General features: G+C 46.2%; 1 protein-coding gene across 1 annotated transcript; it reads right to left on the bottom strand.

The window, feature by feature from the left end:
• Positions 1-246: 246 nt before the first annotated feature.
• On the bottom strand, positions 247-17,603 carry LOC112257005 (sodium-dependent dopamine transporter-like; the record flags this gene model as incomplete). The annotated part of the gene is made up of 7 exons (XM_042318336.1): positions 247-326; positions 9,039-9,110; positions 9,973-10,140; positions 10,712-10,812; positions 16,273-16,372; positions 16,726-16,854; positions 17,491-17,603. Coding segments are annotated over 7 exons (707 nt in total), but the record flags the coding sequence as incomplete, so codon positions are not given.
• Between the last annotated feature and the right edge of the window lie 213 nt (positions 17,604-17,816).

A 17,816-nucleotide genomic window follows, 5' to 3' on the forward strand; every position in this document is an offset into this window, starting at 1 on the left:
ATCCCTCCCTATCATCCCTCCCTCTCTCTATCCCTCCCTCCATCCCTCCCTCTCTCTATCCATCCATCCCTCCCCTCCCTCCCTCCCTCCCTCTCTCTATCCATCCCTCCCTCTCTCTATCCCTCCCTCCCTCCCTCTCTCTATCCATCCCTCCCCCTCTCTCTATCCATCCCTCCCTCTCTATCCTCTATCCCTCCCTCCCTCCCTCTCTCTATCCATCCATCCCTCCCTGCCTCCTCCCTCCCTCCCTCTCTCTATCCATCCATCCTCCATGTGAACAGACCCCTGTCTTCTTCCTGGGCTCAGATCACCATCCAGTGTTGGAGCTGTGGAAACCAATGGGAAAGGACAATAAATATACTAAGGTAAGGTAGGGTAAGGTAAGGTAAGGTAAGGTAAGGTAAGGTAAGGTAAGGTAAGGTAAGGTAAGGTAGGGTAAGGTAAGGTAAGGTAAGGTAAGGTAGGGTAAGGTAAGGTAAGGTAAGGTAAGGTAAGGTAAGGTAGGGTAAGGTAAAGGAAGGTAAGGTAAGGTAAGGTAAGGTAAGGTAAGGTAGGTAAGGTAAAGGGTAAGGTAAGGTAAGGGTAAGGTAAGGTAGGGTAAGGTAAGGTAAGGTAAGGTAAGGTAAGGTAAGGTGGGTAAGGTAGGTAAGGTAGGTAAGGTAAGGTAGGGTAAGGTAAGGTAAAGGTAAGGTAAGGTAAGGTAAGGTAAGGTAAGGTAAGGTAAGGTAAGGTAAGGTAAGGTAAGGGTAGGGTAAGGTAAGGTAAGGTAAGGTAAGGTAAGGTAAGGTAAGGGTAAGGTAAGGTAAGGTAAGGTAAGGTAAGTAGGTAAGGTAGGGTAAGGTAAGGTAAAGGTAAGGTAGCGTAAGGTAAGGTAAGGTAAGGTAGGGTAAGGTAAGGTAAGGTAAGGTAAGGTAAGGTAAGGTAAGGTAAGGTAAGGTAAGGTAGGGGTAAGGTAAAGGTAGGTAAGGTAAGGTAAGGTAAAGGGTAAGGTAAGGTAAGGTAGGGTAAGGTAAGGTAAGGAGTAAGGTAAGGTAAGGTAAGGTGGGGTAAGGTAAGGGTAAGGTAAGGTAAGGTAGGTAAGGTAAGGTAAAGGTAAGGTAAGGTAAGGTAAGGTAAGGTAAGGTAAGGTAGGGTAAGGTAAGGTAAGGTAGGTAAGGTAAGGGTAAGGTAAGGTAAGGGTAAGGTAGGGTAAGGTAAGGTAAGGTAAGGTAAGGGGTAAGGTAGGGTAAGGTAAGGTAAGGTAAGGTAGGGTAAGGTAAGGTGGGGTAAGGTAGGGTAAGGTAAGGTAAGGTAAGGTAAGGTAAGGTAAGGTAGGGTAGGTAAGGTAAGGTAAGGTAGGGTAAGGTAAGGTAAGGTAGGGTAAGGTAGGGTAGGGTAAGGTAAGGTAATGTAGGGTAAGGTAGGGCAAGGTAAGGTAGGGTAAGGTGGAGTAAGGTAAGGTAAGGTGGGGTAAGGTAGAGTAAGGTAAGATAGAGTAAGGTAAGGTAAGGTAAGGTAAGGTAAGGTAGAGTAAGGTAAGGTAAGGTAAGGTAGGGTAAGGTAAGGTAAGGTAAGGTAGGGTAAGGTAAGGTAAGGTAAGGTAGGTAAGGTAAGGTAAGGTAAGGTGGGGTAAGGTAAGGTAAGGTAAGGTAAGGTAAGGTAAGGTAGGGTAAGGTAAGGTAAGGTAAGGTAGGGTAAGGTAAGGTAAGGTAAGGTAAGGTAAGGTAAGGTAAGGTAAGGTAGGGTAAGGTAAGGTAAGGTAAGGTAAGGTAAGGTAGGGTAAGGTAAGGTAGGGTAAGGTAGGGGTAAGGTAAGGTAAGGTAGGGTAAGGTAAGGTAAGGTAAGGTAGGGTAAGGTAAGGTAGGTAAGGTAGGGTAAGGTAAGGTAGAGTAAGGTAGGGTAAGGTAAGGTAAGATAGGGTAAAGGTAAGGTAAGGTAGGTAAGGTAAGGTAAGGTAAGGTAAGGTAAGGTAAGGTAAGGTAGGTAAGGTAGGGTAAGGTAAGGTAAGTAAGGTAGGGTAAGGTAAGGTAGGGTAAGGTAAGGTAAGGTAGAGTAAGGTAGGGTAAGGTAAAGGTAAGGTAGGGTAAGGTAAGGTAAGTAAGGTAGGGTAAAGGTAAGGTAGGTAAGGTAAGGTAAGGTAAGGTAAGGTAAGGTAAGGTAAGGTAAGGTAAGGTAAGGTAAGGTAAGGTAAGGTAAGGTAAGGTAAGGTAAGGTAAGGTAAGGTAAGGTAGGTAAGGTAAGGTAAGGTAAGGTAAGGTAAGGTAAGGTAAGGTAAGGTAAGGTAAGGTAAGGTAAGGTAAGGGTAGGGTAAGGTAGGTAAGGTAAGGTAGGGTAAGGTAGGGTAAGGTAAGGTAGGTAAGGTAGGGTAAGGTAAGGTGGGGTAAGGTAGGGTAAGGTAAGGTAAAGGAAGGTAAGGTAAGGTAGAGTAAGGTAAGGTAAGGTAAGGTAAGGTAAGGTAAGGTAAGGTAAGGTAAGGTAAGGTAGGTAAGGTAAGGTAAGGTAAGGTAAGGTAAGGTAAGGTAAGGTAAGGTAAGGTAAGGTAAGGGTAAGGTAAGGTAAGGTAAGGTAAGGTAAAGGTAGGGTAAGGTAAGGTAAGGTGGGGTAAGGTAAGGTAAGGTAAGGTAAGGTAAGGTAAGGTAAGGTAAGGTAAGGTAAGGTAAGGTAAGGTAAGGTAAGGTAGGGTAAGGTAAGGTAGGGTAAGGTAAGGTAAGGTAAGGTAGGGTAAGGTAGGGTAAGGTAAGGTAGGGTAAGGTAGGGTAAGGTAAGGTAAGGTAAGGTAAGGTAAGGTAGGGTAAGGTAGGGTAAGGTAAGGTAAGGTAGGGTAAGGTAAGGTAAGGTAAGGTAGGGTAAGGTAAGGTAGGGTAAGGTAGGGTAAGGTAGGGTAAGGTAAGGTAGGGTAAGGTAAGGTAAGGTAAGGTAAGGTAAGGTAGGTAAGGTAGGGTAAGGTAAGGTAGTGTAAGGTAGGGTAAGGTAAGGTAAGGTAAGGTAGGGTAAGGTAAGGTAGAGTAAGGTAGGGTAAGGTAAGGTAGGGTAAGGTAAGGTAAGGTGGGGTAAGGTAAGGTAAGGTAAGGTAAGGTAAGGTAAGGTAAGGTAAGGGTAAGGTAAGGTAGGGTAAGGTAAGGTAAGGTAAGGTAAGGTAAGGTAGGGTAAGGTAAGGTAAGGTAAGGTAGGTAAGGTAAGGTAAGGTAAGGTAAGGTAAGGTAAGGTAGGTAAGGTAAGGTAAGGTAAGGTAAGGTAAGGTAAGGTAAGGTAAGGTAAGGTAAGGTAAGGTAAGGTAAGGTAAGGTAAGGTAAGGTAAGGTAGGGTAAGGTAAGGTAAGGTAGGTAAGGTAAGGTAAGGTAAGGTAAGGTAAGGTAAGGTAAGGTAAGGGTAAGGTAAGGTAAGGTAGGTAAGGTGGGGTAAGGTAAGGTAAGGTAAGGTAAGGTAAGGTAAGGTAGGTAAGGTAAGGTAAGGTAAGGTAAGGGTAAGGTAAGGTAAGGTAAGGTAAGGTAAGGTAAGGTAAGGTAAGGTAAGGTAAGGTAAGGTAAGGTAAAGGGTAAGGTAAGGTAAGGTAAGGTAGGTAAGGTAAGGGTAAGGTGGGGTAAGGTAAGGTAAGGTAAGGTAAGGTAGGGTAAGGTAAGGTAAAGGTAAGGTAAGGTAAGGTAAGGTAAGGTAAGGTAAGGTAAGGGTAAGGTAAGGTAGGTAAGGTAAGGTAGGGTAAGGTAAGGTAAGGTAAGGTAGGGTAAGGTAAGGTAAGGTAAGGTAAGGTAAGGTAAGGGTAAGGTAAGGTAAGGTAAGGTAAGGTAAGGTAAGGTAAGGTAAGGTAGGGTAAGGTAAGGTAGGGTAAGGTAAGGTAGGGGTAAGGTAAGGTAAGGTAAGGTAGGGTAAGGTAAGGTAGGGTAAGGTAAGGTAAGGTAGGGTAAGGTAAGGTAAGGTAAGGTAAGGTAAGGTAAGGTAAGGTAAGGTAGGGTAAGGTAAGGTAAGGTAAGATAAGGTAGGGTAAGGTAAGGTAAGGTAGGGTAAGGTAGGGTAAGGTAAGGTAGGGTAGGGTAGGGTAGGGTAAGGTAGGGTAAGGTAAGGTAAGGTAAGGTAGGGTAAGGTAAGGTAGGGTAAGGTAGGGTAAGGGTAAGGTAAGGTAAGGTAAGGTAAGGTAAGGTAAGGTAAGGTAAGGTAAGGTAAGGTAGGGTAAGGTAAGGTAAGGTAAGGTAAGGTAAGGTAAGGTAAGGTAAGGTAAGGTGGGGTAAGGTAAGGTAAGGTAAGGTAAGGTAAGGTAGGGTAAGGTAAGGTAAGGTAAGGTAGGGGTAAGGTAAGGTAGGGTAAGGTAAGGTAAGGTAAGGTAAGGTAAGGTAAGGTAGGGTAAGGTAAGGTAAGGTAGGGTAAGGTAAGGTAAGGTAAGGTAGGGGGTAAGGTAAGGTAAGGTAAGGTAGGGTAAGGTAAGGTAAGGTAAGGTAAGGTAAGGTAAAGGTAAGGTAGGTAAGGTAAGGTAAGGTAAGGTAAGGTAGGGTAAGGTAAGGTAAGGTAAGGTAGGGTAAGGTAAGGTAAGGTAAGGTAAGGTAAGGTAAGGTAGGGTAAGGTAAGGTAAGGTAAGGTAAGGTAAGGTAGTAAGGTAAGGTAGGTAAGGTAGGGTAAGGTAAGGTAAGGTAAGGTAGGGTAAGGTAAGGTAGGGTAAGGTAAGGTAAGGTAAGGTAAGGTAGGGTAAGGTAAGGTAAGGTAAGGTAGGGTAAGGTAAGGTAAGGTAAGGTAGGTAAGGTAAGGTAGAGAAAGGTAGGGTAAGGTAAGGTAGGGTAAGGTAAGGTAAGGTAAGGTAAGGTAAGGTAAGGTAAGGTAGGGTAAGGTAAGGTAGGTAAGGTAAGGTAGGTAAGGTAAGGTAAGGTAAGGTAAGGTAAGGTAAGGTAAGGTAAGGTAAGGTAGGTAAGGTAAGGTAAGGTAAGGTAAGGTAGGGTAAGGTAAGGTAAGGTAAGGTAAGGTAAGGTAAGGTAAGGTAAGGTAAGGTAAGGTAAGGTAAGGTAAGGTAAGGTAGGGTAAGGTAAGGTAAGGTAAGGTAAGGTAAGGTAAAGGTAAGGTAAGGTAAGGTAAGGTAAGGTAAGGTAAGGTAAGGTAGGGTAAGGTAAGGTAAGGTAAGGTAAGGTAAGGTAAGGTAAGGTAAGGTGGGGTAAGGTAAGGTAAGGTAAGGTAAGGTAAGGTAAGGTAAGGTAAGGTGGGGTAAGGTAAGGTAAGGTAAGGTAAGGTAAGGTAAGGTAAGGTGGGGTAAGGTAAGGTAAGGTAAGGTAAGGTAAGGTAAGGTAAGGTAAGGTAAGGTAAGGGTAAGGTAAGGTAGGTAAGGTAGGGTAAGGTAAGGTAAGGTAAGGTAAGGTAAGGTAAGGTAGGTAAGGTAGGGTAAGGTAAGGTAGGGTAAGGTAGGGTAAGGTAAGGTAAGGTAAGGTAAGGTAAGGTAAGGTAAGGTAAGGTAAGGTAAGGTAAGGTAGGGTAAGGTAAGGTAGTAAGGTAAGGTAAGGTAAGGTAAGGTAGGGTAAGGTAAGGTAAGGGTAAGGTAAGGTAAGGTAAAGGTAAGGTAAGGTAGGGTAAGGTAGGGTAAGGTAAGGGTAAGGTAAGGTAAGGTAAGGTAGAAAGGTAAGGTAAGGTAAGGTAAGGTAAGGTAAGGTGGGGTAAGGTAGGGTAAGGTAAGGTAAGGTAGGGTAAGGTAAGGTAGGGTAAGGTAAGGTAAGGTAAGGTAAGGTAGGGTAAGGTAAGGGTAAGGTAAGGTAAGGGTAAGGTAAGGTAGGGTAAGGTAAGGTAAGGTAAGGTAAGGTAAGGTAAGGTAAGGTAAGGTAAGGTAAGGTAAGGTAAGGTAAGGTAAGGTAAGGGTAAGGTAAGGTAAGGTAAGGTAAGGTAAGGTAAGGTAAGGTAGGGTAAGGTAAGGTAAGGTAAGGTAAGGTAGGGTAAGGTAAGGTAAGGTAAGGTAGGGTAAGGTAAGGTAGGTAAGGTAAGGTGGGGTAAGGTAGGGTAAGGTAAGGTAAGGTAAGGGTAAGGTAAGGTAAGGTAGGTAAGGTAAGGTAAGGTAAGGTAAGGTAAGGTAAGGTAGGGTAAGGTAGGGTAAGGTAAGGTAGGGTAAGGTAAGGTAGGGTAGGTAAGGTAGGGTAAGGTAAGGTAGGGTAAGGTAGGGTAAGGTAAGGTAAGGTAAGGTAAGGTAAGGTAGGGTAAGGTAAGGTAAGGTAAGGTAAGGTAAGGTAAGGTAAGGTAAGGTAAGGTAAGGGTAAGGTAAGGTAAGGTAAGGTAGGGTAAGGTAAGGTAAGGTAAGGTGGGGTAAGGTAAGGTAAGGTAAGGTAAGGTAAGGTAAGGTGGGGTAAGGTAAGGTAAGGTAAGGGTAAGGTAGGGTAAGGTAAGGTAAGGTAAGGTAAGGTAAGGTAAGGTAAGGTAAGGTAAGGTAAGGTAAGGTAAGGTAAGGTAAGGTAAAAGGTAGGGTAAGGTAAGGTAAGGTAGAGTAAAGGTAGGGTAGGTAAGGTAAGGTAAGGTAAGGGTAAGGTAGGGTAAGGTAAGGTAAGGTGGGGTAAGGTAAGGTAGGGTAAGGTAGGGTAAGGTAAGGTAAGGTAGGTAAGGTAAGGTAAGGTAGGGTAAGGTAAGGTAAGGTAGGGTAAGGTAAGGGTAAGGTAAGGTAAGGTAGGGTAAGGTAAGGTGGGGTAAGGTAAGGTAAGGTAAGGTAGGGTAGGGTAGGGTAAGGTAAGGTAAGGTAAGGTAGGGTAGGGTAAGGTAGGGTAAGGTAAGGGTAGGGTAAGGTAGGGTAAGGTAAGGTAAGGTAAGGTAAGGTAAGGTAAGGTAAGGTAGGGTAAGGTGGGGTAGGGTAAGGTAAGGTAAGGTAAGGTAAGGTAAGGTAAGGTAAGGTAAGGTAAGGTAAGGTAAGGTAAGGTAAGGTAAGGTAAGGTAGGGTAAGGTAGGTAAGGTAAGGTAGGGTAAGGTAAGGTAGGTAAGGTAGGGTAAGGGTAAGGTAGGGTAAGGTAAGGTAAGGTAAGGTAAGGTAAGGTAAGGTAAGGTAAGGTAAGGTAGGGTAAGGTAGGTAAGGTAAGGTAGGGTAAGGTAAGGTAGGGTAAGGTAAGGTAGGGTAGGGTAAGGTAAGGTAGGGTAAGGTAAGGTAAGGTAAGGTAAGGTAAGGTAAGGTAAAGGTAAGGTAAGGTAAGGTAAGGTAAGGTAAGTAAGGTAAGGTAAGGTAAGGTAAGGTAAGGTAAGGTAAGGTAAGGTAAGGTAAGGTAAGGTAAGGTAAGGTAAGGTAGGGTAAGGTAAGGTAAGGTAAGGTAAGGTAAGGTAAGGTAAGGTAAGGTAGGGTAAGGTAAGGTAAGGTAGGGTAAGGTAAGGTAGGGTAAGGTAAGGTAAGGTAAGGTAAGGGTAAGGTAAGGTAAGGTAAGGTAAGGTAAGGTAAGGTAAGGTAGGTAAGGTAAGGTAGGGTAAGGTAAGGTAAGGTAAGGTAAGGGGTAAGGTAAGGTAAGGTAAGGTAAGGGTAAGGTAAGGTAGGGTAAGGTAAGGTAAGGTAAGGTAAGGTAAGGTAAGGTAAGGTAAGGTAAGGTAGGTAAGGTAAGGTAAGGTAGGGTAAGGTAAGGTAGGGTAAGGTAAGGTAGGGTAGGTAAGGTAAGGTAAGGTAAGGTAGGGTAAGGTAAGGTAAGGTAAGGTAAGGTAAGGTAAGGTAGGGTAAGGTAAGGTAAGGTAGGGTAAGGTAAGGTAAGGTAGGGTAAGGGTAAGGTGGGGTAAGGTAAGGTAAGGTAGGTAAGGTAAGGTAAGGTAAGGTAAGGTAGGGTAAGGTAAGGTAGGGTAAGGTAGGGTAAGGTAAGGTAAGGTAGGGTAAGGTAAGGTAAGGTAGGGTAAGGTAGGTAAGGTAAGGTAGGGTAAGGTGGGGTAGGGTAAGGTAAGGTAAGGTAAGGTATAAGGTGGGGTAAGGTAAGGTAGGGTAAGGTAGGGTAAGGTAAGGTAAGGTAAGGTAAGGTAGGGTAAGGTAAGGTAGGTAAGGTGGGGGTAAGGTAAGGTAAGGTAAGGTAGGGTAAGGTAAGGTAAGGTAGGTAAGGTAGGGTAAGGTAAGGTAAGGTAAGGTAAGGTAAGGTGGGGTAAGGTAAGGTAGGGTAAGGTGGGGTAAGGTAAAGGGTAAGGTAAGGTAGGGTAAGGTAAGGTAAGGTAAGGTAAGGTAGGGTAAGGTAGGGTAAGGTAAGGTAGGGTAAGGTAAGGTAAGGTAGGGTAAGGTAAGGTAAGGTAAGGTAAGGTAAGGTAAGGTAGGTAAGGTAAGGTAGGGTAAGGTAAGGTAAGGTAAGGTAAGGGGTAAGGTAGGGTAGGGTAAGGTAAGGTAGGGTAAGGTAAGGTGGGGTAGGGTAAGGTAAGGTAGGTAGGGTAGGGTAAGGTAAGGTGGGGTAAGGTAGGGGGTAGGGGTAAGGTAAGGTAAGGTAAGGTAGGGTAGGGTAAGGTAGGGTAAGGTAGGTAGGGTAAGGTAGGGTAAGGTAAGGTAGGGTAAGGTAGGGTAAGGTAGGGTAAGGTAGGGTAAGGTAGGGTAAGGTAAGGTAAGGTAAGGTAAGGTAGGGTAAGGTAAGGTAGGGTAAGGTAGGGTAAGGTAAGGTAAGGTAAGGTAAGGTAAGGTAAGGTAAGGGGGTAAGGTAAGGTAAGGTAAGATAAGGTATAAGGTAAGGTAAGGTAAGGTAAGGTAAGATAAGATAAGGGTAGGGTAAGGTAAGGTAAGAGGGTAAGGTAAGGTAGGGTAAGGGTAAGGGTAAGGTAAGGTAGGGTAGGGTAGGGTATGGTAAGGTAGGGTAAGGTAGGGTAAGGTAGGGAACGGGGGTAAGGTAAGGTAAGGTAAGGTAAGATAAGATAAGGTAGGGTAAGATAAGGTAAGGTAGGGTAAGGTAAGGTAAGGTAAGGTAGGGTAAGATAAGATAAGGTAGGGTAAGGTAGGGTAAGGTAGGGTAAGGTAAGGTAAGGTAAGGTAAGGTAAGGTAAGGTAAGGTAGGGTAGGGTAGGGTAGGGTATGGTAAGGTAGGGTAGGGTAAGGTAAGGTAAGGTGGGGTAAGGTAAGGTAAGATAAGATAAGAAGGGGAGGTTAAGTAACGTCAAGTAAACAGTGAAGAGCAGCTTACCGTAAACCTCCTAACTTCTCCGTTATCCACCAGGTGGTGTTCGTGCTCAGGCGTTATGGCGTAGGCCAGTCTCTACAGGAAGACAGGACGGGAATCACTTACCAAAGAAACTAACTTGTCTTCATTATACAAATCATTGTGCATTAATTACCAAGCTGGATATTCATATTTGCTGGTGATGTTATAGCTCACCAACCATATTGCTCACCTACCGAATAAATATGTGTCACTGTCAGTGTTGACATTTCTGTGCAGTGATATTGATAAAAGTGGGCATCACTTTGGTTAAAGGTGTCTGATAAATCACCATAGCAGCATATATCAATACAAACCAGACTTCCCACTTATATAAACCAGACTTATATAAACCAGACTTATATAAACCAGACTTATATAAACCAGACTTATATAAACCAGACTTATATAAACCAGACTTATATAAACCAGACTTATATAAACCAGACTTATATAGACCAGACTTCCCACTTGCATAAACCAGACTTATATAAACCAGACTTATATAAACCAGACTTATATAAACCAGACTTATATAAACCAGACTTCCCACTTGTATAAACCAGACTTATATAAACCAGACTTATATAGACCAGACTTATATAGACCAGACTTATATAAACCAGACTTATATAAACCAGACTTATATAAACCAGACTTATATAAACCAGACTTATATAGACCAGACTTCATCCACTTTGCATAAACCAGACTTATATAAACCAGACTTATATAAACCAGACTTATATAAACCAGACTTATATAAACCAGACTTCCCACTTGTATAAACCAGACTTATATAAACCAGACTTATATAGACCAGACTTATATAGACCAGACTTATATAAACCAGACTTATATAAACCAGACTTATATAAACCAGACTTATATAAACCAGACTTATATAAACCAGACTTACATCACAGAACTTTCCAGGTAAGGTGCACATCTTGTAGATGGCATAGAGAGGCACCATGGTCATGGAGGATATAGCCAAGCACCAGCCAATCATGTTGGCCCATATGGGAAACGTGTACGTCCCGTAGTTAGGAGGGTTAAAGGTCGCGAAGCTCACCACCACCATGAACTGGAGAAACAGAGGGTTATGGGGTTAGGACACTTTCCTGTTTCAAGTCAAAAGGACGCTTATGGACTAGCCTCTACTGAAGCTAGCAAACTGTAGTTAATGCCTAGACCTTGGTGTGCATGACTGAGAGCTGTCATAAGGACACTTATGGACTAGCCTCTACTGAAGCTAGCAAACAGTAGTTAATGCCTAGACCTTGGTGTGCATGACTGAGAGCTGTCATAAGGACACTTATGGACTAGCCTCTACTGAAGCTAGCAAACTGTAGTTAGTGCCTAGACCTTGGTGTGCATGACTGAGAGCTGTCATAAGGACACTTATGGACCAGCCTCTACTGAAGCTAGCAAACTGTAGTTAGTGCCTAGACCTTGGTGTGCATGACTGAGAGCTGTCATAAGGACACTTATGGACCAGCCTCTACTGAAGCTAGCAAACAGTAGTTAGTGCCTAGACCTTGGTGTGCATGACTGAGAGCTGCATGTGGACTATTCACCTGGTTCCATTTTGCACCAGGTAAACTAAAAAATACTTGCCATGTTTGACCCAGGTGTTTCTCTCTTCATGAACTCACCAGGAGGAAGCACGGACTGACAAACTTCCAGCACAGTCTCCAGTACAGGCCTGGTCTCTGTCCAATCATCTCCTCGATGTCGTCACTGAACCGATCCACTCCTGAAGGGAAGAGTTCAAACTGTAGCAGTTAAAAACGTGTGACGGTCCGTCATTATAACCAGGGTCGGGGTCAATTCAAATTGGAAGCTTTCAATTCAGGAAGTTTAAAAAAAAAAAATTTTTAAAAGACCATCGATTCTCAATAGACTTAAAAGTAAAAGCTATTTATTTTTAAAAGGTTTTCTTTTCATTTTTGAAGTTTAAAATCAAAATCACTTTCTGAATTGACTACCTTCAATTCGAATTGAACCCTTAACCTGATCAAAACCCTTGAGTTGTCATTCACAGAGCAAAGAGACGGAAAGGGGAGGTTTCTACCACAGCAGACAGGAAGCCTTGAGGATTAGCAATAGTTGTCTTTGTGTTCTCTCGTTCTGAGGAAACGACAGTACATTGGAAATACAAGGATATTAACATTCTGGTAGCGTGTTTAATACCACCAGCATCCAGTCCCTTTCCTCATCTAGGCTTCTCCTCACTCAACCTTCTGTCTTTGTTCCTTGCCTGGGAGGCACTTCTCAAAGCCCAGGCATAATCCCAATGTGACTGGAGCCTATGGAGAGCAGGCAGCTGTTCCTGTGGAGGGCACAGGGTGCCACAGCCACCTGTCAGTAGAGATGGAGCCAGGGAAAAGGCCCGGAGAAGCCTGGGGCTAAAGTAGTCTGCCCTCCCAGGCTGAGGCCACCACGGTAGGGCAGCAAGCTGACCACACTGACCCCCGAGCCACAAGGCTGGTTAGACATACACAAACACACACATGAATGCACACACACGCACACACACACACACACACACACACACACAGCACTGTCTGGACCCCCTGACCAGCAGTATAGTAGATCAGACTAGCAGTCTAAACCAGAAGTGAGCTTTGGAGACGTTCTTTTTTAACCTGAATTCACTCTGGAGACGTTGCTGTAAAATGCCTGTGGGTTTTCAGATAACTTCAATGTTGTCTGAGCAAAGCAAGTCGCTCGTCGTACTGTAGTGTCACACAAGAAAGTGTAAAGGAAAGACGAAAATACGGTGATGAGCTTTTAATGCGCCTTTTCAATAAACACCGAGGGTCTTATTCTGGTGATGATTGAGGCTTGGCTGCCATTTGACAAATACAAATCTATCTCTTATCCATAATTATCTCTGAAGGAGATACCTCTACCTGCACTGTTGACTAGATTATCTCTGAAGGAGATACCTCTACCTGCACTGTTGACTAGATTATCTCTGAAGGAGATACCTCTACCTGCACTGTTGACTAGATTATCTCTGAAGGTAGCCTACCTGCACTGTGGGCTAGATTATCTCTGAAGGAGATACCTCTACCTGCACTGTTGACTAGATTATCTCTGAAGGAGATACCTCTACCTGCACTGTTGACTAGATTATCTCTGAAGGTAGCCTACCTGCACTGTTGACTAGATTATCTCTGAAGGAGATACCTCTACCTGCACTGTTGACTAGATTATCTCTGAAGGTAGCCTACCTGCACTGAGGCTAGATTATCTCTGAAGGAGATACCTCTACCTGCACTGTTGACTAGATTATCTCTGAAGGAGATACCTCTACCTGCACTGTTGACTAGATTATCTCTGAAGGAGATACCTCTACCTGCACTGTTGACTAGATTATCTCTGAAGGTAGCCTAAGGATTATCTCTGAAGAGATACCTTACCTGCACTGTTGACTAGATTATCTCTGAAGGAGCTCTACCTGCACTGTTGACTAGATTATCTCTGAAGATTATCTCTGAATAGCCTACCTGCACTGTTGACTAGATTATCTCTGAAGGAGATACCTCTACCTGCACTGTTGACTAGATTATCTCTGAAGGTAGCCTACCTGCACTGTGGGCTAGATTATCTCTGAAGGAGATACCTCTACCTGCACTGTTGACTAGATTATCTCTGAAGGAGATACCTCTACCTGCACTGTTGACTAGATTATCTCTGAAGGAGATACCTCTACCTGCACTGTTGACTAGATTATCTCTGAAGGTAGCCTACCTGCACTGTGGGCTAGATTATCTCTGAAGGTAGTAGCCTCTGAAGGTAGCCTACCTGCACTGTTGACTAGATTATCTCTGAAGGAGATACCTCTACCTGCACTGTTGACTAGATTATCTCTGAAGGTAGCCTACCTGCACTGTGGGCTAGATTATCTCTGAAGGAGCCTACCTGCACTGTTGACTAGATTATCTCTGAAGGTAGCCTACCTGCACTGTTGACTAGATTATCTCTGAAGGAGATACCTCTACCTGCACTGTTGACTAGATTATCTCTGAAGGTAGTCTACCTGCACTGTTGGCTAGATTATCTCTGAAGGTAGCCTACCTGCACTGTTGACTAGATTATCTCTGAAGGTAGCCTACCTGCACTGTTGACTAGATTATCTCTGAAGGAGATACCTCTACCTGCACTGTTGACTAGATTATCTCTGAAGGAGATACCTGAAGGTAGCCTACCTGCACTGTTCTACCTGCACTGTTGACTAGATTATCCTAGCCTACCTGCACTGTTGACTAGCCTACCTGCACTGTTGATTATCTCTGAAGGTAGGAGATATCTCTGAAGGAGATAGCCTACCTGCACTGTTGACTAGATTATCTCTGAAGGAGATACCTCTACCTGCACTGTTGACTAGATTATCTCTGAAGGTAGCCTACCTGCACTGTTGACTAGATTATCTCTGAAGGTAGCCTACCTGCACTGTTGACTAGATTATCTCTGAAGGAGATACCTCTACCTGCACTGTTGACTAGATTATCTCTGAAGGAGATACCTCTACCTGCACTGTTGACTAGATTATCTCTGAAGGTAGCCTACCTGCACTGTTGACTAGATAATCTCTGAAGGTAGCCTACCTGCACTGTTGACTAGATTATCTCTGAAGGTAGCCTACCTGCACTGTTGACTAGAGCACACGTGTCAAGACCAGAGGCACACACACACACACACACACATCCCTGCGTCACCCGACACACAAACCATATGACGCCACATTTGTTGTGACAAAATCGTCAGTAAGGTTGAAAATGTGATGGGAATCCATTTTTTGTTTCAGTACATGGGAATTGAACAGCAAAAGTTATTGTAATGTTCACTACATCATCACACACAGCCGTCTATCTGCAACAAGTCAACTTGAGGTGAACACACCTCTGGCGGCAAAATTAGCATTTTGTTTTTATGCAAATTATGCCCGATTTTTTAAATATTCGCATGAAAATCTGGCGTCACTTGGATGGAAAACTATCTTATAAGGGACTTTGTTGGGCCTCCACAATCAATTTGAGATACTTTGGGCTTATTTGAAAAGGATGCTAGAGAAATGCTATTGTCGGTAGCCACGACTTGAATGGGATTTGTGACACAGATGCTAACGCGTTAGCGTGCGGAAACAATGCCAGGGGAAATAAAAACCAAAGTATGGATTGATGTCAAACCTCGTCCGTAGACTGTTTTACGGGGTTAGGAAACCAATGTGTCGTTTTGTCATTTGGGTGTACTATCCCTTTAAGTTAGAATTGAAAGACACGGCACAAGGGAATCTTCCATCGGGCCTAGCTTATATTTCTGACATCCCAGTATCATCAGAACCACAACAGACCCCCCCCAAAAAACCCATCAATCTTTACACCACAGACTGGGATGTTGACCTCAGATATTCAATATCAATACACTATTATTTGTATGTAATGTGTCTCTGTCCACTCTAAACACCTAAACACTAAATAGTAATACGGACCATACACTCTGAGTGGCAGAAACACACCAGAGACAGGCGGTTTACCTCCCGGTCCTCTGACAGCTAATGAGGTGGTGTTGCATGGCGGCACAGCAGAGGAAGATCTAGACTGATATCCCATCAGACCCTATCAATGGCCTAATGGGGCATCAGCTTGGATAGCCATGAAGAGCTAAGAGTCTCCCCTCCTCACCTCTTCCTCCCTCCCTCCTCCTCACTCCTCACCTCCTCCTCCTCCCTCCTCACCTCCTCCTCCTCCCTCCTCACCTCCTCCCTCCCTCCCTCCTCCCTCCCCTCCCTCCCTCCCTCCCTCCCTCCTCCTCCTCCCCCTCCTCCCTCCTCCTCCCTCCTCCTCCCTCCCTCCTCCCTCCTCACCTCTTCCTCCCTCCCTCCCTCCTCCCTCCCTCCCTCTCCTCCCTCCTCCCCCTCCTCCTCCCTCCCTCCCTCCTCCCTCCCTCCTCCTCCCTCCTCACCTCCTCCTCCCTCCCTCCTCCCCTCCTCCTCTCCTCCTCCCTCCCTCTCCTCCTCCTCCTCCCTCCTCCCCCTCCCCTTCCTCCCTCCCTCCCTCCTCCTCCTCCTCTCCTCCCTCCCCCTCCTCCCTCCCTCCTCACCTCCTCCCTCCCTCCTCCCTCCCCTCACCTCATCCTCCTCATCCTCCTCCTCCCCTCCTCCCCCCTCCCTCCCTCCTCACCTCCTCACCTCCCTCCCACCTCCTCCCTCACCCTCCTCCTCCTCTCCTCCTCCTCACCCCTCCCTCCCTCCCTCCTCCTCCTCTCCTCACCCTCCTCCTCCCTCACCTCCTCCTCCTCCTCTTCCCTCCCTCCTCACCCCTCACCTCCTCCTCCTCCCTCCCTCCTCCTCCTCCTCCCTCCCTCCTCACCTCCTCACCTCCTCCCTCCCCTCCCTTCTCCCCTCCCTCCCTCCCCTCCCTCCTCCTCCTCCTCTCCCTCCTCCTCCCTCCTCCTCCTCACCTCCTCCTCCCTCCTCACCCCTCCCTCCCTCCCCCTCCCTCCCTCCCTCCCTCCCTCCCTCCCTCCTCCCTCCTCCTCCTCCTCCCTCCTCCCCCTCCCTCCTCCTCCCTCCTCCTCCCTCCTCACCTCTTCCTCCCTCCCTCCTCCTCCTCCTCACCTCCTCCTCCTCCCTCCCTCCCTCCCCTCCCTCCTCCTCCTCACCTCCTCCCTCCCTCCTCATCCCTCCTCCTCCTCACCTCCTCCCTCCTCCTCCCTCCTCATCTCCTCCCTCCCTCCTCACTTCTCACCTCCTCCCTCCTCCCTCCCTCCTCCCTCCCTCCTCCTCCCTCCTCACCTCCTCCCTCCCTCCTCCCTCCCTCCTCACTCCTCACCTCCTCCCTCCCTCCTCCTCCCTCCTCCTCCTCACCTCCTCCCTCCTCCTCCTCCCTCCTCACCTCCTCCTCCCTCCTCCTCCTCCCTCCCTCCCTCCCTCCCTCCCCTCCTCTCCTCCTCCTCCTCCTCCCTACTCACCCACCCTCACTCCTCTTCTTCTGTAGAACAAGACAGGAGTCCCCCCATCCCATCTCCTCCTTACCCCTCCTCTTCTGTAGAATCAGGAAGGGGTCCCTTCTCCTCCCACTACCCACCCTCCTACTCCCTACACCTCACCGGATAACTAGGCAGGAGCACCCCTTCCTGTTCCTTTCCTCGTTCCGCTCCTTCCCCCTCCTCCTACTCCTCCCCCCACCTGCTTTCCCCTCCTCACCGTAGAACCAGGCGATGCCAATGGCCTCAATAAGCACTCCAAAGAGAATGGATGTCCCAGCAGCAAAATGGTCCAGCAGAGTGAACACATAGATACCACCCTGGAGAGGAGGGGAGGAGAGAGGAGGGGAGGGGAGGGGAGGGGAGAGGAGAGGGAGGAGGGGAGGAGAGGAGAGAGAGAGAGGAGAGAGAGAGAGGAGAGGAGAGAGAGAGAGAGAGAGAGAGAGAGAGAGGAGAGGAGAGAGAGAGGAGAGGAGAGGAGAGGAGAGGAGAGGAGAGGAGAGGAGAGGAGAGGAGAGGAGAGGAGAGGAGAGGAGAGGAGAGGAGAGGAGAGGAGAGGAGAGGAGAGGAGAGGTTCCATTTGATGTCTCTTATATTAGCCATGTGTCATTCATGCAAATTCCTTAGATGCTTGAGGAATAACTTTACGCACACATCTTTTTCGTCCACTTACATTAGTGACACAGAACAGTGAGATGAGGAAGGTGGACACAACGATGAAGAGGGTGAAGAGTTCCCGGTGTTTGTGGAGAAACTTGAACTCATCCATCAATCCTGTGATCACTGACTCCATCCCTCCCATCTAGAGACCAGAGACAGAGCACAGAACACAGAGCACAGAACATAGAACAGAGAACACAGAACACAGAACACAGAGCACAGAACATAGAACACAGAACACAGAACACAGAACACAGAACACAGAACACAGAACACAGAACACAGAACACAGAACACAGAGCACAGAACATAGAACACAGAACACAGAACACAGAACACAGAGCACAGAACACAGAACACAGAACACAGAACACAGAGCACAGAACAGAGAACAGAGAACACAGAACACAGAACACAGAGCACAGAACATAGAGCACAGAACATAGAACACAGAACACAGAACACAGAGCACAGAACATAGAACACAGAACATAGAACATAGAACACAGAACACAGAGAACACAGAACACAGAGCACAGAACAGAGAACACAGAACACAGAACATAGAGCACCATAATTTAGCTGAACTTGGTCCGTGCACTTTACCTATAGCAGGATTAGCCAGTCCTGATCCTGCTGTGTCGGACCAAAAGCCTGCACACCTATTAGCTCCCCAGGAGTAGGGTTTGTCACCACTAGCCTATAGCATGTTGCCACCTCAGAAACTGGAGGTTGATCAGTTCATAGTTTGTTCTATAATGCTGAGCGGTGTACTCACAGCACTGTCAATGCCCAGAGTCAGCAGCATGATGAAGAAGATGACTGCCCACACTGAGGATCCTGGTAATGTTGCAATGGCCTCTGGGTAGATGATGAACACCAGACCAGGACCTGTATGGGACACAACAACACAGACGAATGATTTAGTTATCTGGTGTTAATCAAACATCTATTTTGTGATGGGAGACTTGTCTGAAGAAGGCAGCAAATCCAACAGCGATGACAATGTAGACCACATGATTGATTTGTGCTGATAAACACATATAGATTTCCAATCAGCCCTGACACCAAGCCCAGAGCAGGTTTTTTTGATAAACATTTTGA

This window comes from Oncorhynchus tshawytscha, unplaced genomic scaffold, assembly GCF_018296145.1.
Source record: "Oncorhynchus tshawytscha isolate Ot180627B unplaced genomic scaffold, Otsh_v2.0 Un_scaffold_6295_pilon_pilon, whole genome shotgun sequence".
NCBI lineage: Eukaryota > Metazoa > Chordata > Actinopteri > Salmoniformes > Salmonidae > Oncorhynchus > Oncorhynchus tshawytscha.